The 21,041-nt window shown below is 36.7% G+C and overlaps 2 protein-coding genes and 1 non-coding gene across 5 annotated transcripts in view; 2 read left to right on the top strand and 1 right to left on the bottom strand.

The window, feature by feature from the left end:
* The first annotated feature begins 387 nt into the window (after positions 1–387).
* LOC115624435 lies at positions 388–486 on the top strand. The gene has a single exon (XR_003995471.1). It is a non-coding gene; the product is annotated as a U6 spliceosomal RNA (small nuclear RNA).
* Positions 487–1,545: 1,059 nt separating this feature from the next.
* The window catches only part of LOC115623873 (atrial natriuretic peptide receptor 1), a 35,666-nt gene continuing 16,170 nt past the window's right edge, over positions 1,546–21,041 (bottom strand). For both annotated transcript variants that reach the window (XM_030518420.1, XM_030518419.1), the window contains exons 3-10: positions 15,865–15,979; positions 11,260–11,404; positions 8,726–9,152; positions 7,940–8,668; positions 7,104–7,268; positions 4,940–5,123; positions 3,816–4,188; positions 1,546–3,506 (exon numbers count right to left, since the gene is read on the bottom strand). In XM_030518420.1, coding sequence (XP_030374280.1) covers positions 2,079–3,506; positions 3,816–4,188; positions 4,940–5,123; positions 7,104–7,268; positions 7,940–8,668; positions 8,726–9,152; positions 11,260–11,404; positions 15,865–15,979 — 3,566 coding nt within the window. In that variant the 3' untranslated portion in view covers positions 1,546–2,078. The remainder of the gene's footprint in view (positions 3,507–3,815; positions 4,189–4,939; positions 5,124–7,103; positions 7,269–7,939; positions 8,669–8,725; positions 9,153–11,259; positions 11,405–15,864; positions 15,980–21,041) is intronic.
* Positions 5,183–7,065, top strand: LOC115623874. 2 transcript variants are annotated; one of them, XM_030518421.1, is made up of 2 exons: positions 5,183–5,642; positions 6,362–7,065. In XM_030518421.1, exons 1-2 carry the CDS (start codon positions 5,345–5,347, stop codon positions 6,694–6,696), a joined length of 633 nt encoding a protein of 210 aa, XP_030374281.1. In that variant the 5' UTR covers positions 5,183–5,344; the 3' UTR covers positions 6,697–7,065. The 2 variants fall into 2 exon arrangements, with proteins under 2 accessions (XP_030374281.1, XP_030374282.1); XM_030518422.1 differs by having other exon boundaries at positions 5,184–5,642; positions 6,365–7,065.

The raw sequence follows: 21,041 nt of genomic DNA, 5'->3' as shown, positions 1-21,041 counted from the left end.
ATTCAAATTAACGCACTATGAAAAAGATTTCAATTTTGCAATGCTTTAGTTGAGTTTGCGTTACAATTTTCAATATACATATATACAATATAAATAAAATGTAGTTGCGTAAGTAACCTAGCATATATGTATTCTGCTCTCTCTTCAGCTCTTCCGATGAGAAGGCAAACAAGCAGAGAGTAATATTATATTAGTTTTAAATATGTATAATCTGGCTTTCAACTTCTAAGTGCATAACCTCGGGCATTAACAATAAATGTGTTGGAAACGACAGTACAATAGCCTGCACTCTCCACAAAAAATGAACATTTAAAAAAATTAAATAAATAAATTAAATTTAATTTAATTAAATATATTTAATACATACATACATACAAAAGTGAAGACATCCCAGCAGTAGGGCATACCGGTCCAAATTGGAACGATACAGAGGAGACTAGAAGGGCCCCTGCGCAAGGATGACGCACAAAAACATATTTGTATTTTGGTTCTGTTGACTGAAAAGGGAATTAAGTGACGATTTAACTAACACCAATATGTAAAGAAGATAACGCTTCCAAAGCATTTTGAAGAATTAGTACTTAATTTTCTTTTTTTGCTTGCAAAACCGTCATAGTTTGGAAAGTATTTGTGTAGCGTATACCTATTATAGTCTACACTCGTACCAAGAGTTATCTAGCCAAGAGATAACTACCCAAGAGATAAATACCCAAGTATCTTTCTGTTAACATAATCACGAATAATGAAAAATACGATGCATCAGTCATAAAAGAGCTTCCACTCCATTTTTTTTTTTTTTTTTAAGTTATAAAAAGGATGCTTGTTCCTTAAGTAGTAACAATTAAAATGCAGTGCTTATACGAAGTTCTACTTTTTAAATTTACTTCTTGAGAAAACAGCATTGAACACATCGTCTTCCTGTAGTGTTTTTCTGATCTTTTAAGTAGTAGACACAATGGCGAAAGATATTTAAAGTGTTGTGTGTTCTACTTAAATGGCAGATTTTTCCGAAACTGCAAAAATTATAATTCTACTATTCACAAATTTTGGTGTAAAAGGAACGCGTGCGAACAGATTTTTACTAATTGATAAAAAAAATTTTAATTCAGTTTATAACAAGTGGAGAAGCTTAAGTCGGGTGTCCCGACTTTGAAATACTCTGAACATATTTGTGGAATAATTATTTGTGTGTTTATATGCGTGGAAAATTACTAATGGCGGGGCAAACTTGATCTATCTAGGGCTAAGTGGAGTCTGGATACCAAGTTTGGTAATTCTAGCTCTTGCACCTTCTGAGATCCTTGTGGGATTTGCCACGCCTCCTTTGGTGTGTACCTTTGGGTATAATATATAAGAATAATATATACAAAATAAGTATGCATCAAATAATTAGCATTAATTATAAGAAACTATAATTTGTTGGTTTTTGCAATGTTTAAAATTAAAGGATTGACTTATTAAATCGTACTTGTTAAATGCACGTCTGGTCGTAGAGATTTCGTTTTAAACAAATTGAAAAACAAATAGACAATTAACTGCACTGCATTAGGTTAAAAATAAATATTTATTTAATACTAAATAATTACACAAATCTTTAACAATGCATTTAGATTACATTCTACACTTAAAATCAACTTTAATAATTAACTCTTGATGGTAAATTACATAGAATATATATATTGAGTCGATATTTTCGATATTCAAAGCACAAGGAACGACTTAATTAATTCAGAATTAAAGCGTAACTTTCAATCGCTTGCAAAGCTGCGCTCCAAACAGCCTATGAAATGTTTACAGTATGTTTATAAAACAATTCGCTACTTAGAAACCAACTAGTTAAGTGTATATCATATATGTGTAATATACTATATATGTATGTGTATATGTACGTATTCTTCGATTCCTTTATTATTAAATTGTTCAACTTGGATTTAGCTTACTATCACAAAGAAGTACATTAAGATGCATAATTACGAGTTGGTACGATCTAGATTAGAGTCGAGGCGATTGGAGTGGAGGAAAGGAATTCAAAATGTACATTCAAGTGGGTCCTTGGATGGACCCACTTATAGCTACGACTACGAATTGATTTTGGCCAAAAGCGGTTGCGTTACTCCGCTGTTGTTAACGCCTCCAACCACGCCCACACCAACACCAACACCAACGCCCACACCTACGCCGGCTACGGTGCGTGGAGGACACTCTTCGGCCAGGCTGTTCGATAGCAGCTGCTTGTAATTCTTCATGCTATGCACATTGTTGGCCGCATGATGATGATGGTGATGAGCCAATTGGCTCAGACCCATATAGCCGCCGCCATAAAGATTATCACTGCTGGGGGGAATGTTGCTGGTCTGTGGCGCCATTATGGCCACCTGCGGCTTTCCTCCCTCCTCCGGTCGGCTCTCGTCCAGCAGCGGCGTTTTGCTGCTGTAACTCAGCTGGCTGGACTCTGCCTTCTGACGTTGTCCAGTGTCAGGACTCGCTGACGTCATTAGTATTGAGATCGTGGGCGATTGCTTCAGACGACTGCGCGCCGGTTGCAGAATGCCGCTCAGATTTGAACTGGAATTCGATTGTGTGTGGGAGTGGCGCAGGGGCGCCAGCGGACCGACGCCCATCAAGCTGTTGTTGTTGTGATTCTTGAGGGCGCCAGAGAGGGGCAACCGGAAGTTGGCCAACTCCCAGTTGTCTGTGGCGTCGGTGCCGCGTAACGAGCGACTGCTGTATATATCACAAGTCTTCTGCTTCAGCCTGTCCAGCTGGCCAGGAGCGGCGGTCGCAGCACACAGTGCCTCCGAATTGCAGTTGCCCTCGTCAGTCTTGTTGTTGAAAAAGTGGCTATCAAAGCTGTTGCCATTCAGCTTGGGGGAGGAGGAGCTGATTTTGCGCTTCACCCGCAAATTTGAGGTGGCAGCTGCCACCACCACTGGACGCTGTTCCTCTTCCTCCGCTGGCGACCCAACACCACCCCTATTTGGGGTCATATGCAATTGTGTGGGTGTTGGGGCCACGCCCAGCTCTGAGTATTGCTTGTGGAGTATGTGCTGCTTGTGTTGCGGCTGTTTGAGCGAGGAGCGGCGGGTCAGCAGCAATTTGCTGGGTGAGATCACGTCGTTGGGGCGCGGCACCTCCCCCTCCAGCCAGTACGTGAGCATCTCGCCCTTGCCCTTCATGGGCACAAAGCCCCGTTGTGTGGTCACGAACGTACCAAACTCGTCCAACGCCTTCTTCGTCATCTCACTGATGTGTATCTTCAGTGCCTCCCCATTCGATTCCATGCGCGAAGCCGTATTGACGGTATCGCCGAAAAGACAATAGCGCGGCATCTTAAGACCCACCACGCCGGCTACACACGCCCCCGTATGGAGTCCGATTCGCAGCTTCAGTCTGTCCTGCGGCCGATGATGAATCACGAAGTTGTGCACCGCCTCGAGTAGCGCCAAGGCCAGACGAGCTATTTCCCGTGCATGCTGATTGCCATTTCGAATCGGCAGACCAGAGACCTGGAAAGAAAATCGGATGTGTTAGTACTTGTTCAACATTAGGTAAAAAAGAGTAAAAAGAGTAAGCTTCAGTTATAAAATCTAGTCGATCTATATTAAAGTGAACTAGAATCTTCAGATATCAAATCAAACTTCGATCTACTTCGACTTGACAGCTAACATTTGAGCACAAGACGCACAAATAAAATATTTGTGAAAAATTCAACCCGCAAATGGGGGAAGTAGCGATTAAATGTACATTTTCTTAGAGTTATTATTCTAAAGAGATATTTAAATACATGTGCTACATATTTCTTTATAAGCACTTACCACCATATAGGCATCGCCAATGGTCTCCACCTTATAGACATCGAAGTTCTCGACAATGGAATCGAAGCAGGTATAGAGATCGTTCAGAAATTGCACAACCTGCATGGGAGTGCTCTCTGCCGAGATGGCTGTGAAGCCCACAATGTCGCTGAAGTATATGGTCACCTGATCGAAGGTCTCGGCCACCACTGGCTGGCCACTGATCAGCTGAGCTGCCACGCTCTGCGGCAGCAGTTGATAGAGCAGCTTTTCACACTTCTTCTTCTCCTCATGATAGTCCTGGGTGCGTTCCTCGACTAGCTCCTCCAAATTATTCGCATATAGCTCCATGCGTTTGAGCAGATTATCCACAATGTTGCCCGTTTCGTTGTCCCTAGAAGAGTTGTTCATTGTTATAAATAATGCTATCAATCGATGATTTGGTTGATAGGACTATGTAGATCTTCATTCATTATTAAAAAAGGAAAATTGTTTCTTTAGTTTCATTTTTCTTTGCAAACACTAACTAAAGGAGAACTTTTTTATTTTCTATATTAAGAAAATATGTTTTGTTTGTTAAATGTTATCTTTAGATTCAGTTTTGTTTTAAATTTTTAAACTGCTTCAGATGTTGGACTCAGTTTTCTAAATTTAAAAAATTATTTTATTAAAATTTTTCTCTTTATCATTTGCATCACTAAAATTAATGAAAGTTTCTTACAGTTTCTTATAATTTAGCGCTAGGGCAATATTTTGTTCAATATTTAAATTAAAGACTTTTTCAGATCTAGCCATTAAAAGAAATCTTAGGTTTCTTTAAAGCTAAAATGTTAAAAAGGAACATTACTATGTTTTCGAAAAGAACAAACTAAATTGACAAATTATTTTATTATTTCTCTTAAAGGCAAAATTGTTTTTCAGTATATTTTTCTAAGTTTTATTAAAACATCCTTAAAGATTGTTTTGTAAAAAAATTTTCCTATGAATTATGATTTGCTTTTAAAAATGGATTTTAACATTTAATTTTATTCTATTTAAAAGAATCCCGAACGATGAAGAGGATTATTGTTTATTTCAATTTGAAAATAATTGGAATGAAAAGAACAACTAATATCGTTGGGTATTTAAATTAGACTGTTACTCACTTATTAAACTTTCGAATCATGCACTTGAGGGTATTGAAGTCGGGTCGTTCGGCTGCATCCTCTGCCCAACAGCGCCTTATGATGCCATTGATATCAGCCTTGGTGTCTTCATTGGGTTCCAGCTCCGGTCGAAATGGCTTCAGCATTACTTGCGGATGAAAGCTCTTGACCAGCTCGACGATCTCTGCAAATGAGTAACATTTGATTAGGGCCATGCCTTAGTTTTCAAACTCCATATGTTTCGATTATGTAAATTGTTGGTGTACGAGTACTTTATGTTTCAATCAAATCAAAAAAACAAACAGACACACACGAACACAGCCTACAGAAGACGGCATGAACAGGCGGGTCGCTTAGCCAAAGAATCGATGTTTGCCTCTGGACCTTTCGGCTCCTGTTCACACGATGTTCACACACGGAAACGACACGCCACTTAAAGTGCTGAATTGCCCCAGTTCTGGCAGCAGGCGCAGCAAGTCCCTCTACAAGCAACAATTTCTGGAAGGCATCCGTCCATATCTATCGGACACTCGGTCGGTGAAGGAACAACTCAGCAGACTGCATCCCAACAGCCAATATCTGCTCGAGGCCATCTATATAAACAATGCAAATCGACGCTTGCAAGGCGGAGGTTGCAAAATACCGACCAGCAAGTCCTGGAAACATGCGGCGAAGCATATGAACAGCAAATTGCTGATAAAAGGTAGGGTTTATTGAATTGATTATCATAAGTTAAAGGTCAGGCAGGTCTGCTACAAAATTCTGTTCATAGTTCCCATTTAAACCGACATTTTTGTCGAGTGTATTTAATATTTGATCAGTTTATAAAATAATTAGTTTTAATATAAGTTTTAAATAAATGAAATCCCTTGTCCTTTGTTCAGCCACCTATTTAGACTTTCGTACAAAATTGGAGTGACCAGAGCTCTTTTAAAAAAAATGAATTTCAATTATTAGCGAAGCCGGCCACTCGGTTCATGGGCTAATTGGTACTTGAAGTGTCTTAGCTGCGTCGTATGAGAAGCGCAGAGAAGGGCTTTGAATTTAACTAAGAATTTAAACTTATTTCGAGCTTTACTTTAAACTTTATCCTCAAAATACTAAAGGTATAGCATGTTTAAACAAGTGGCTTCAGTTAAGTTTGTTCGTAAGGAATGTTTCGATTTGGGAATATATTTTTTTTTAAGAGATAGATGAAGTAAGTTAGCGAAAGCTAAAAATCAAATCCAATTAAAAAGGTTAATTGATTATTTCAGGAAGTGACAGATAAGCAAATAATTTTAATACAACCTTTAACTAAAATCCAAAACTCTTAGTCTCTTGAAATTTGTGTCCAAATTATTTTGCTGTCTGACCACAATTCGTGTACCACGCGAACTAAATTTAAATTCAAATTTATTTTCACATTTGCATCGCGAATAGCAGAAGGGAAAACAACGCCGGCTACACCCACTGATGCGGACATCATATTCGGGCCCCATAACTGCAAGTACCATGGGATGCATTGCTATAGCTGTGGTTGGGACAGATCCCGCATCGAATGGCTGCACGATTTGGAGCGACAGCAGCAGCTGCGACAGGCCTGGCGGGAACAGAACAGCCGCAGAACCGCAGTTCTCACCAAGAACGGGAAGTGGCCGATGAAGCAGACTCTGAGGGAGAAGCGGAAAAAGGGTTGGTGCTCCTGGTTTTGGTGGTGGGGCAGTTGTGGCAGCGCCCCCTCCTCCTCCGACACGGAGAGCACCTGTCATTGCTAGTACAGTCCATGAATTTGCAATGATTTGTTTTGGGGAAAAAAAGAGAAGAAAGTTCCCGACTGGTGGTGAGAACTTTGCCGTTGCAAAATTTGATTTTCCAAGTGGGTGTGTAACTTTTGAGAGCACCACAATTAAATTTGGCCGCATGGCAGACAAGTGTCGGCGAAAAGTTGGAAAAGGATGACTCGACTGAGGAGAAGTATCGGTTCTAGATGAAATCAACGCGGCGTATGCGTAATATTGCACATTTAATCAAACAATTGGCATGTAGGACAGGCAGAGTGATACTTGTGGTCCCGAAATGTGCGCCAACATTTTCAAAATTATGTTCCAGTTACTCACACAATAAAATGCATTCATTTTTCTGTATCTGTGTGTGTTTGTGTGTTTCATCCTCATCGTCATACCTTGTGGCGATTTCTCGTATGCGCATTTCCCCAAATAGAACGGCCCCTGTCGAGTCGTTATTTCGTGCACAATTATGCCAAAGGCATAGACATCGCCCTTCTGAGTGCCCTCCGGTGGTCGTTGCTGTTCCAATTTCAGCAATTCTGGGGCAGTCCATAGGAGTTCTGTGCGGAAGAGAATGGTGAAACGCCTTTAAATATGCAACAACATTTATAGAGAGCACTATACTCTGCAGTATTCTGTAACTACATAATTAGGATTTTATTATTTATTAATACTTATGTAAAGCTAATGGCATATGCCTAGCTGGGATGTGATAGTTGCCAAAGGAAGTTGTTAAGGGTATGTGCATATGTCCTTTAAGTCTATTAAATTTTATATAATTTGTTTAAATATTGCCCTTCAATATGGAATTAGAGCATAGAAATATAAAAATAGACTAATTGGAAGTTTATTTTGTGATGGAAAATAAAATCGAAGGTCGATAAAATTATGAAGATTTTGGCTTTCTAATAACTAAATTGATCTTTATGCCAAATATTTAGTGAGTTTATGTTGAGTAGGATTTCAAGGAGAAGGAGGAAGGAAGCAGTTTAAAGCTATACATAATTGGTTCGAAATTGATTTAAAAAGCTTTTTAAGGTTCCAAACGGGTTCATAATTGGTTCCAAAATGATTCCATTTTCCTTAAAAGAAATGCTTGCTTCTCAAATATTTTCACAGTTGAAAAACAGTGCTTATCCAGAACAAGACACTTTGGATCAGATATATAGAAGTTTTCGAAGGGATTTATGGCATAATAGTAGAATAGTTTTTAATATCATTGTGGACTTACTGCTCCAATATGCATGACTGTTGCAGTTCTCGACATCGCTCTCCATGTCGTAGCGCGTACGCCTCAGAGAGTGCAAGCCGAAATCCGTTATTTTGAGGACGAAACGAGAGTCCACCACACAGTTGGAGGACTTGAGATTGCCATGGGAGCGTATGTCGGAGCTATGGAGGAACTGCATACCTCTGACAATGTCGTGCATGAGCGATAATTTGAACATCCAGTCCAGTTGGAACTGTTCGTTCTCCAGTATGTCCTGCAGCGAGCCCTTGGGACAGTATTCGGTGAGCAGAAAACTGCGTCTCGGATCCAAACAGGCGCCGTAGAACTTCACCAAATGATCGTGTTGGAGATCCTTCATGCGCTTCAGCTCCAGCATAAGGCTGCGTGTGAGCAGCGCCTGGACATTGTCCACATCCACGGGCTTGATGGCCACTTTGCTCTTCTTGAACATCCCCACTGGTATGAAGAGCTGTCGATCGCCATTGATCGACACCATGTCATCGGACATGAGCGTCAGTTGAGAACTTTGCTTGACCAGCGAGTGGAAGGAGCCGCGAAGTGCGCGCTCCGCTGTATCCCGAAACATGACATCCTCCAGCGACACTTTCCAGCTCATCGAGTTGATCTCCGCCTCGGCAATATAGTGGCGATAGCCGAAGAAGAAGCACACAGCCATAATGATCAGCAATAGGAACAGCACAATCGACAATATGGCATAGCCAGGCAGAGCTTTAAATATAAATGTGCTCTCATTATCACTTCAGGGCTAGGCTTTCAGTTACTCACAATTGTCGGGACAGAGTGCACCATCGTAGCCGCAGGTGGGTCGATCGGGCGGCGCCTCCTCGCGATCGCCCGGCCAGTGAATGTCCTTCTTGGCCTCGAACTCCAGTCGATTGTGCAGAAAGTGTGCCACAATCTCAAAGCGACCCGTGTGCGGATTCATGTCCAGCAACGAATAGGCCGACAAACGATCCCCATTTGCATCGATCGTCACATTCCCCGTAATGCCCGTGAAGCTGCGATTCCACATCCGTCGCACCATATCCGTACCATTGATGGGTCGTGTCAGCACGCTCGGATCGTCCCTAATGCTGTCGTTCAGAGCACTGGCGTAAAGCAGCACTCCATCGAAGAAGGAGGTAACGAAAGCCGAAATGGGTTCGTTATCGCTAAACGTATAATTGTATTTGGCTGCGGCAATAGTTTTGATCTGAAATCAGGAGATACGTGTGAATATGTAAGACTGAGTATCAAAAATTAAAGTCCAAGCTTATTCTTTACAAGTATCTTTGGTAGTTTGTGCTGTTTTGATTCAAGTTTTACTTTCCAGCCCCCTTTGACTTCCAGCCTTTCTAAGAAAAGTTTGAAGTTAACATAATTAGCAATATTAGTTATTCCTTCCTTTAAATCCAATTTAAAATTTTTGTTCTTCTGCCATTCCTAGATAGCACAATATTGTTTTAGGCTGCCCTTTTTTTAACCTTTTGTGAATAATTGTTGAAAGCGACTCTAGTGGACTAGATGATTTGCCATCATCCTTGACCCCATCATGATTGCTGTCTGCAGCGGGTCTGTCTGCTGTCCACTCCCTCTGTTTCCCTCTGCTTAATTGCTTTGGCGGCCTGCGTGTAAATTCAATTATGTGTCCGCTCGTCTGGAAACGTAACGACTTTTTGTCACAATTCATGCGGAAGTTATGACTCGTCGCTTTGCCAAACTTGCATACTATTTTCTCTCATTGTAGGTGGCAAGTGGCAGCATTGGGGCAATGCAGCAGTGCAACATTGGAGGACTAGAAGCTCAGAAAGTGCATTTTGTGTCGCATTCCTTTTGAAGTCGCGATTATATTTCCAGAGCAGCTGCTCCAGCTTAAGAGTAAACGGAAAAACGCAATCAAGTTGTTCAGCTGCATAAGCGGCTTTTCAAATAGGGAGGAAAAACAGAAAACAACAATTCGCTATGCAAATGAAGAGATGAAAAGCTTGTACATTTTTCTTTTCAATTTTTAAAGAACAAAATATGCCTGATAGTCTCTAAAATGCAAGCTTTATAATTGGATCTGAGCTCATGTACCCAGAGCTTTAACAATCATAAGCGAAATAGTGCTTGCCAGATTTAATTTTCAAAGTTATTTAAACAATAGATCATGCTCTATGGCATCAACTATTTAGAGAATTATTATCAAAATTCAGGCAGAACTCTTCGTACCAAAACCATTTCTTAAGTTTCACAACAGACTCAAATACCTTAATGAAAAGGTGACGGTTTTGAAGTTCCACAAAACCCCTCGGCTTTGTGTAACTAGGACAGCAGTCTGTTTTTTGACATAAACGAGATTGTCGCCTCTCGACTAAATACTATATGTGCCAGAGGCTCATTGGGGGCTTTAGCGAAATGTCAAAGTGCCAACTTGGAGGCATCAACTATAAGCTTCAGGCCACCGGCAAGTGCAAGTCATTAGCTGAGAGTTGCCGAGGCAGCCACTGCAGCAAATCACAAGCAATATATTCCCTCTCCATTAAGTTTGCCATTGGCTTCTGCCAAACGCAGCAGACGAGCTTTCATATGAAAGGAGCCATCTGGCTTCTGAAGTGTGTGTGCACTTTGAAAATTGGTTAACAAATGTTCAGGTGTTGTGTCGCTTTGTTGTTAGTGTTCTAATATCAACAATAAATATTTGCAGATTGTCAACTCAACATATGTAAAATAGAGCCACCCAATTATCTCCGCTACATCATTCAATATGCATGAGTCTGCGGAATGAACAACGGCAATCCGGGACGTAGATATTGCTAAAGAATGGCTGTCGCATTTTCTATTGCTTGTCACTAGTCTGAAGAATTTACGACATCTCATTTCATCTTATATCATCTGTTTTAAATTTCAAAATAGTGTTGTGTTTTTCCAGAAGGAGCCTCTACATCATTGAGTAACGGCAATCATGTGCGTAGAAATGCTAAAGAAAGGTTCTATTACTTCTCACTAAGCTGTAGAATTTAGCAAGTTCTACGAATAATCCATCATCTCATTTCATCTAATATCATCTTTTATATCATCTTCTTCGTTAAACTTTTCATGTTGCTTTGCTTTATTTGGTTTAATTTCAAAACAATATATATAGTCTTCTTCCAAAAGGAAATACGCTTCACACAAAATAGAGGCTTTACAATCCACCCATGGCCTCTGAGCTCTTAATCAAACCATTCTCAGCTAACCATGTTGACAGCAGTCCCTGTGGTTCAGTTGCCACATTCGAATTGGTAGCAGCATGCATAGATAAAGTCGATTTTCATGCAAATTAAAACTGTATGGCTTACCTCATTGGACACACGGGTGTATTCATCGTCATTCGGCTGCTTGGGGGTGACGGTCAACATGGCTGTGTAGGCCTTCTTGGCTCGCTCGTTATTCAAATCCGTATCGTTCTTGTCATACCACGGCTTCGATGTTAGATACGGCACACTGGAAAACAAAAGAAATCAATTACAACACTTACAACAAAGCTATATTTCTATTATTTGTGGACTGTAGTTTTGCCCCCTAGGTATCTGTATTTTGTACTCTGTGGCTTATCAATGCATTTAAAAGTTGCTGCGTTTGGTTTCTGCTTTGATATGCGTCATAAAACATTTATAAATAGCATTGCAAAAAAATATATAGTAGTATATGGTTGTATATATATATATGTGTGGAAAACAGCTAAGCAAATCTAAAACTGCTTAGTGAATGCGTCTCCCTATGTCGATGTCTCAGTCGCTGGAGCCTCTAAGTAGTTGGACAATTATATATATACTATACATACATAGTATACTTGTATGTACTTCTTATCAGTCAATATTTTCAATTTAATGTCAGCTTGGCTGTTAACAAGACAGCCAGCCAGCTGGATGGACTGGCTTATGTATTTAAAAGCGAATCGAATAGTTGGAAAGTAAAGCATGTAATTGCAATGAAGCTTTGAAGAAAACTTGAATAAATCTATCTGGCGTGATAGTACATATGTGCCCTGAATTGAATTGAAATTGAAGGGTTTGCATTCTTTTGTAAGCCAAGCAATCCATGCCGATAAAAAATAGATAAACCAGTTTAGATCGATTTTTAGATATATTTGTTTTTAAATATATGAAAAGGATACATCAATCAAAAAGAATATTAAAAAAACGTCATTTAAAAATCTGCTCAAATTCTTCAGGCTTCAACTCACAGCTAGAACAGATGGTGGCTCTTACCATTCCCTTCCACTACGCTGTAGAATTGATGTACTGAAGTCTTTCAAATATTATTTTATAGCATCTTACATCATCTCACATCAGCTCATCTTAATTCATCTTAAATTATATTACATCATCTTATACCTATTACTATTGCTATTGTCGACTGAAGCAGCTCGTTAACTCGAAAATTTAAATTACAATTTAAGCATGTAATATTTTTAAGAAGCAAATATATTCTTTTTACCTAATTCTTGATAAAAATTTCATAATAAAGGCAAGCTTTCAGATCAAGAAATATATCTCAAGTGTAAACAACGGTCGCAAAATAATACACATGAATAGGGTTTTTAATTTAAATGTTAACAATTAATAAACAGATTTTATTTCCTAAATTAAGAATTTAATGACAATGGGAAATATTTTCTTTATCTTCATTGTTTTTTAAAAGGTTTAAGAATATATTACAAATACATTTGTGATATGTGTAAACAGACTCTCAAAAATGTTGATAAAGAAATTTATTTATCTCCTCTTCCAGTTGAGTTATAATTGTAAAATAATATTTGCAAGTTTTGTATTATAAGCATCCTTCACTCTTGATATTAAAACATTAAGTTCACAACACAAGGTTACATCAAGAAGCTCTACAACAAAGAACAGAGATATCTTTTTCCGTTTTTCCGATTGAGTAATGATAAAGTAAATATTGCTAACCACAGGAAATGGTAATCTCAATCGACAAAGTTAATCGTAATCGTATCTCAGAATAGTTAATTGCTTTCATAATCTGGCTCTAACTTGGCGCCACAATATCTGCTATTTAATCAGCTTTGATCCGTTTTCTTGTAGAGCTGCACCGTTTCTGTTTTTTTTTTGTTTCTAACGATATATTTTGCCGCTAGATTTGGACAGAATCTTTCAGATTAGTTGATTATAATTTTTAATATTTATTTTTTTATAGAAGTCTAAATATCTGCTGATTATTGTTGTCGTCAGCATTTAAGCCATAAAAGCTTCTGCTTGGCGCCAATTAGAAACAAATATAAAACAAAACGCTTCTTACAAGGAAATGCAATGCTTACACACTTATAAGTATATATGTATGTATATATATACATACTATTTGTTTATATATACATGTTTGCACCCGTTTCTAACTGATTACAAGTTCATTAAGGTCGCTGGCGATTAGACGAATGCGACTGCGCATGCAAATATGAAGTGCCCGGCTACTAGAATATCGATCCTTTTATTTATACATTTCAATACTTCTATATATACTTTTGTATATACATGTATATATTGATATTGTTGCTCTTTGTAAATCTGTTTTTGAATGATTTTTTCGCTTGTCATTAATGGACTTTCGGCTTTCGAAAAGTGTCGGAAACTTTTTCGTTGTGTCTATTATCTATCACGTGCTTCTTTCATACATTTATCTAAAAATGTAAATATGTTTGAAAGCTCTTTGTCTATCTTTCAACTTGAAATGTGTCAAGCGCTACTTAATTTTTCCCAACGAGTCTAACAACAATTCATGAACTACGACGAGCAAGTGACAAAAGTACACAAAACACGTCACGTAATCTGTCTAAAAGCCTCCAAATACCGTCTAGAGTGTGTGCCCGGGGCCCACTATTTAATTGCAGATAAGAAGAGAGTGGTTGTGTGGGTGCGAGGGATATACGAGTATGTGTATGAGTCAGCGTTTTTGTTGTACTTTTTAATTTGGGGCTTTCTGTCTCATTACCACAAAGTCTATAATTATAGAGCAGACCGCTTAGTTTGTTCTTTAAATAACTGTTTATTTAATCAATAAAGAAAAGAAAAAAATATAAATATGTATGTACATACGAGTATATATAGAGAAAAGCTGAAAATGTAGGCATGATAACAACAATTATAATGTTATAATAAGCTGTTTAAAGACTCAATTCTTTTGTTTAAAGAGAGCATTTTAAAATATAATTAGGGTCTAATTGTTTTTAATACGCAGATATATTCTTGCATGACAGCCTGACTACTGAAGAATTTGAAAGAAAATGTAATCTATAACTATAAATATATTTACAGCAATACCTTTTTTAATGTAAGTAAACTAATAAATAAATTAGGTTGATTCTGGCATAGAGTTCAATAAGTTATCATTATTTAAAATATTACTATTTCTTTCTAGATTTCCAAGCTGCTTTCGAATAATTGTTCAATCTCTATCTTTTTATTCTTGTATCCTTTCATGTAATATGGCTAATGCTAATATGCTTCTAAGAACAGACTTGCAAATATTACTATAGTTTACCTTAGCATTCTGATAATGTTAAAAAATAATTGTATTATCTTTTCCATCCATTTTTGCAATGTAAATGCAAAGAAACATTTAGAAGCATTTCTAAGAGATTTCTGAAGACTTCTATATTTTACCTTAGAATTATTGATAATGTTAGAATATGTACTTGTAGTACGATTCGAAGCTTCTGCTCCTTTTAGTTATTTTGTTATTTTATCACTTCTTGCAATGTAAATGATGCTTATGAAAGCAGATTTCCAAAGAATTGTACAGATGGAATTATAATCGTTGATAATGTTAAAATATTACTATTTGAAACTTTCCATTTTCTCTGCAGCTTCCCAAACAGCATTCTTACAATTCTTCTATCTCTTTTAACTCTTCTACGGGTTCTTGTAATGCTTCTAAACATGGATTTGGAAAGAATTCTTTGCCTTGTCTTAGAATTTTTAAAAGTTTTAAAATTTTTCATTTGTTAACATCACCTCTTCTTTTCAGCTGCTTTCGGGCAATTATTCTAACTCTTCTAGCAGGTGTTATGTGTATGATGCTCCTAAAGACAGTGGTTGTCTTAGAATTGTTGATAGTGTTATACCTCCATTCTGCAGGCCTAATCTAAATCTTATCACTTAAGCACTTCATATACCAACTCTAAAAGATTTCTTCAGAAAGATTGCTGCCTTCAGATAATTCTGCCATCTGGTCTATCAGTTTTTGCAGTTTGGCTGATGCTTCCAGAGACAGCTCGGCCTCAAAAGGTGTTAACAACGTTATTACCTCCGCTCCTTCTTAACTTTCTACATTCTGCGCCTAATATAAATCATACCACTTAAGTACGTATATATAAGCACTAAAAAATGTGTTTGCAAATAGATTTCTGCGTGCACAGATATCGTGTCAGCTGTATATTTTAATTTTGTTGTGGGCGGCTATTATTGTTATTGCTGGCACTCAGTTATTGTTTATAGAGAGGTTGTAAATTATGCTGCAAGATGTTGAGATATAGACATGTGTCGATAATGGAATTTCCTTATATAAACATTAGTAAAAACGCCTTCAACGATTGCAAATCTATTTTTAGCTAACTGACAATTTTTTGGTCAATTTCATAATTTTGTTTAATAACCTTGACTAATGGTTTGTTATTGTTCAAGAATTGAAATGTACGCGATTTGTTTGTTTGTTGTTGTTGTTGGCTTGCTTTAAATAGCCACAGAAGTGAAAGGCAACAACATGTGAGGCGCTCAAAATGTTCAATTGTTATAAATTATCGGTTGTTTTTTTCCCTCTACTGTTTGCCTGATTTTGATTGTTGGTTGCCTTTTCATATTTTGCGCGATAATTGATGTTCATACATAAGTATCTATCTATCTATGCGTGTGTGTGTGTGTGTGTGTGTTAACGTAAATTTTGGTACTCACCGCGAAAATAATTCAATATTGATGAAAACATATTCACCGCTATCGATCATATTCAACTCCTCGGCTGTCAGCATAATTTGACGTATCGACTGCGGATCGGCGCACATAATGACAACTGCAAAAAATTGAATTAAAAAAAAATAAAGTTAAATAAATAAAACAGCATTTGATACAACAAGGTGTTGAGTTAACAGCTTCAAGCTACCAGTCACAGACTATGGAGATTTATATTCGGCTAGATAGTGAATGTCTAGATCTAATAATAGAACAAACGACATGCCCCGTCGCGGTCGAATCATTAAAAATGTATTAATTTGTACAAAATGTGTACATTTTGTTAACAACGTAGTGGAATTTTTCATACTCGTAGCAGTTCTTCACTGTGACAGACACAATAATGTCTGCGAGGAAGAAGGGTATTCGTTTTTGACGTCAGCACTAATTTTGTTGTTAGTCTTTCCGCTGATTACAGTGGCTCTGACTCTGAAAGCAGTTAATGTTTGTTTGACATGCCTGAGGAGGTTTAGGAAGCCGCTGGCAGCACTAAAAAGTTTCAATCGCGTCACAAAAATCCCCACTCGTACTCGCATGAAATAGTCTGGCGGATGCTTTTAATGTCCATCAAATTAGACAGAAGAACTACAAACATTACTACTATAGCAGGAGTAATTCATTATTCGAATTAAACTTTCAAACATGATATTTTTAGAATGGGAATGGCTTGAATGGCTACTTAAGAATTAACGTCGAATGTTAATTAAGCGAAGTTTTCATTATCGGCATGTTTATTTTATACATACATAAATATATACAAGTAGTTGAGTTAAGAAGTACGACAACAACGTTTTAATGATGAATCGGGCAGCCTGAAAGCAATACAATAGTAATAGCACAAGGATCAATGTCAAAAATGCCATTTCGGGATCGCTCTTTAAAATATTTTGGACTACAAGAAAATATATGTATTACCATAGCAGAAAAAAAAATTTTTAAAGCTATAAACAAATCTAAAATTCATTGTCTAATGGAAGGCGAAAGGGCACACAAGGTAGCTTCCTTAATTCCTTCCTTAACTCCTTAATAGGACTATATAGGTTAATAACGCAACGTTCATTGGGCCATCTTTATTTTAATAAACTGAAAATTACAGGTCCTTTACTTTTTGCAATTAAAGCACTAAGACTTAAGTCTAAATGAGCAAATAAAATAAATAAAACTACAGATCGTAATTGGAGCTAAGTAGTTGGCTAATGTGGTGCCTACAGTTATAAACATAGACCTGCACATAATAACTACTAACTTAAAAAAGATAAATTGAAAATCTCTGCTGGCCATTCGTCAAGATAAATGATGAGCAGATCTTAGCACTTGCGTTTGTTATAAAAAATTAAACTTTTCAAAGCTGTAATGATTGCCCATCAGTAATTGATTTGAAAATAAATGTTTGTGTATTTAAAAATTTCAGTTGTTTCCACTATTAGTTTTAGAAAGCTCAGATTGGTGGTGTATTCTGGATTCGTGCCCTAAACAAGTTTTTAAAAATCTCTCCCTCTGTGCACACTTTAGAAACTGTTTTCAAAATGATAACAAAAATATTTGTTAAGCTACAGTATAATTAAATCACTATAATTAAATAGTAAAGTTTTGAGAAATTATGTCACTATAATTTATAAAACTATAAATAAATACTCTATGTGTGATGCTCTAGATAATTCACTTACATTCATAAATTCAATCTGAAACTATTCTCTTGTCTGCCTGAAGCCAAGGAACTTTTAATTGAATTCAAATGCATTAGTGACATGCCAAAAATTACATTTTACTAAATAATAGTTCAATTCATGTTCATTTCGGCTAATTTAAACAAACTGCCAGTGAATAAATAATTGTACAACATCAGCAATTAGCCAATGGCCATAACACACATACTCGTACGATGCCACAAATTGTAAATAAAGCTAATTCATTTAGCATTTGCATATCAAATATGTTTATACATTTGCTAAAATGTTTATCTAAGCATATTTAAATAGCAGCAGCGGATTCTGAGATGTGCTGTCGAGCTGTAATGAAAATCTAATATGACTAATTAAGACTTATTTGAACAATTCGGAGGCGTTAAAGTGCAAGTTGTTGCAGAGAAATAGTGCCAAGCTGTCTAATATTTGGTAGGAACTAGTGCTATTTGAATAGAAATCGGATTACTCAATTGTGAGAAACTATTCCTCTCATCAAAATGTTCAAAAACAATTGAAATCAAATTTGTAACGGAGTAGAGCATGTTAGATTTCACTAACAAAGCATTAGTTAATTAAGTAGCTTGGAACTAAGTAAGTAGTTCACAGCTTAAATAGAAATAAATAGTTAGTTGTGTAGAGCATTTACCAACCGTACAAAAACTGTACATATACATACATATATATATTAAGAAGCAAATAATTGTTCGACTGTATGAACGGTTTGATCTCAGAAACTAACATCTATAGGTCTAAGGTTTTCATGTATTTATCATATATATTTTATATTAATATTAATTTAATAATTATTATAAGTATTTGTAGTATTGGGGTACTTTGTAATTATATAACAGTTTATAGTTTGAAATGGCTGGCATAAAATTAGCATTCAACAGTTTAAACTGTTTTAAGAGCTATCCCTATTATATTATACATGTATTATTAAAATTCTAGGAGAGGCTAGATAAGCATAGTTTGCTCGCTGACTGGAGCACTAAAAATATATTTATTATTATTCATTTTTAGGTAGTAGCTGGTAAGTAAACATTGAAAGATATTGGACACAATTGATTTTTAAAGTGCGCTTCAATCTGTTCAGCAGTGAATTAGTGAATTGGGGAAGGTATGTAGGTCAAAAGTGGAAGTATTACTAAACAATAAATAATACTGACTTGCATGGAACACAAATGAAGGGTAGGGGGTTTCTACAAACTGTAAGTAGGATTCACCTACGTAGATCAAAAGGTGTGCTTACTGAGCGTTAATTACTGGTTATTAATCAGTAAATTAATTTGAACACCACCGGTTGCACGCTTTTAGTCACTAGTGTCCAGTGGGTGGGCCGAGTACTTAATGATTTAGTTGCGGTCTCAGCAGTTAATTATAAACCACTTGCTGGAATCCTAAATATCTCATTTGAATGACGCCCACTTACAACCTCTGCCCTGCACAATACGGCCCACCAGGTGCGTCGTAACTGGGTTGCATCAGTTGCTGGAATTGTAAATGTAATATGCCACTTACAAAAGGCAAATGTTATTTCATTTCTAGCCAACATTGTTGTCGCTCCCACCCAGTATCTGTCTCCCCCACCACCCAGCACCTCTTCCCAGTGTGCAATGCAATTTGCAACGTCATTATATCAAAAGCAAATGCTTTTAATTATTTAAGGAGGCGTTGTCAAATTCTAGTTGCTTGTTGCTTGTGGCTGCTTACTGCTGTCGCTGTGTGTGAGCGAGAGAGCAGCAGCCAACTGGTCGTATACTTGATGAACCGTCAATGTCAAGTTCAGTGGAAAATGTTTTGCTTGATTTAATTATGACATTTTGAAATGATTCGCTTGCACAACCGAAAACAAAAACCAAATCCGCGTGCACGTGTCTGACTACGCTTATATACTTGTATATGCGATATACAATAAACAATATGTATAGTATATGATGTATCAGTTATAATTGTTGTTGTTTTGCATTTGCATGACTGCTGGTTGGACTGTCTGTAAGCTGCATTGAGTCATTAATTAATTAGCGGCCAAGATATGCATGTACAAGTAGGTGCCACGATACAGGTGAGTACAGGTTGCTATGTAATTATTGATGTTAAATGTCTACACACACACATCTACATACATATGAGTACTATATGCTGCACAAGTTGTTTGCGAAAGTTGCGCAGCTAATAAAATACAATTTGCTGGCTACAAGTATAGTGTCATAATTCGAATTAGCGTTGTGAGTCAGTTTTGGGTGAAATAAATCTACACTAGTATGTTTGTCATGTGCTAAGAAAGTCTTGATAGCTGTTGTAAATTACAAACTAATTATATCAAATACAAATTATATCAAATAATTAATTGTAATCAATTTAATGAGGAATTATACGGTGCCTATCAACTTCTGCGAATAAATGATAATTATTTAACAATCCGTGCAAAATGTATTTCGAATTGCTAATAATAGTAAGAATAAATGAAATATATATTTATGATGAATGAGGAAATGGTATAAATGATAATAAAAGATGATTAATGATGAAACACTTTGCATGCGAATGTATAAAGACACATTTTATGATTGAAAGGAATTTGTCTATATTGCTGGCGCTAATGAACATCATCTTCAAGTATTTAACTAGAGTTTACATATAATAAGTCATATGCTATATTCTCTATACTATATTTTCTATATTCTACTATATTTTCAAACAATATTTGGTCTTAAATGAGAAAACTGTGCTCCATTATAGAGAAAATTCCGATCGCATTCCTGTGGTGGACGTAATCAAATATCTGGGTCTTTCCCTTGACAGAAGCCCTACATTGTTTTATTTTCTGGATTATGTTCTTTAAAAGAAGGAGTCCACTTAGATGGCTTTATCATCTCAAGGAACCCAAGGAATGATATTCTTATTGAGAAGAGACATATTAAGAAATGTTTTGATATCATAAAGAATAAGCTGGAATGACACTTATTCGTATTTTAAATTCATTCAATCGTTGGAGTAAGCCCTTTTGATTGAATAGAATGAAAAATCATAGCAATGACAGAATTACTTCATTTATTTAAGGAGCTGGAAAAAGAAAATCTTGAGGAAATGGCTGAGGTTTTAGGTGTTACTGCGAAACAGGTCTAAAGCAATAAGGCACTTGTGGTCTTTAGATATTATTATAATATATATTATTATACACAATCTAAAGTAAACTAATGATCATTTAGATATTCCTTCCGTTCAATGCCTTCCTTGTCTATTAGCTAGATTATTTATGTGATTATTATGTACACCTTAACCTTATAACCTATTCAAGGAAGCTTCAACTAGATATTGGGAAATTGTCTGAGTTCTAATGCTGGCAATCATATATATAATATAATATATAGTATATACTCGTATGTATGTAGGAGCACATTTACATATATGTGGGCAATATGCATATCAATTATA

This window comes from Scaptodrosophila lebanonensis, unplaced genomic scaffold (genome assembly GCF_003285725.1).
Source record: "Scaptodrosophila lebanonensis strain 11010-0011.00,11010-0021.00 unplaced genomic scaffold, SlebRS2 tig00000053-arrow-pilon, whole genome shotgun sequence".
NCBI classification, from domain to species: Eukaryota; Metazoa; Arthropoda; class Insecta; order Diptera; family Drosophilidae; genus Scaptodrosophila; species Scaptodrosophila lebanonensis.
Note: the sequence above shows the minus strand (reverse complement) of the source record. Positions and strands in the feature narration are given on the sequence as shown.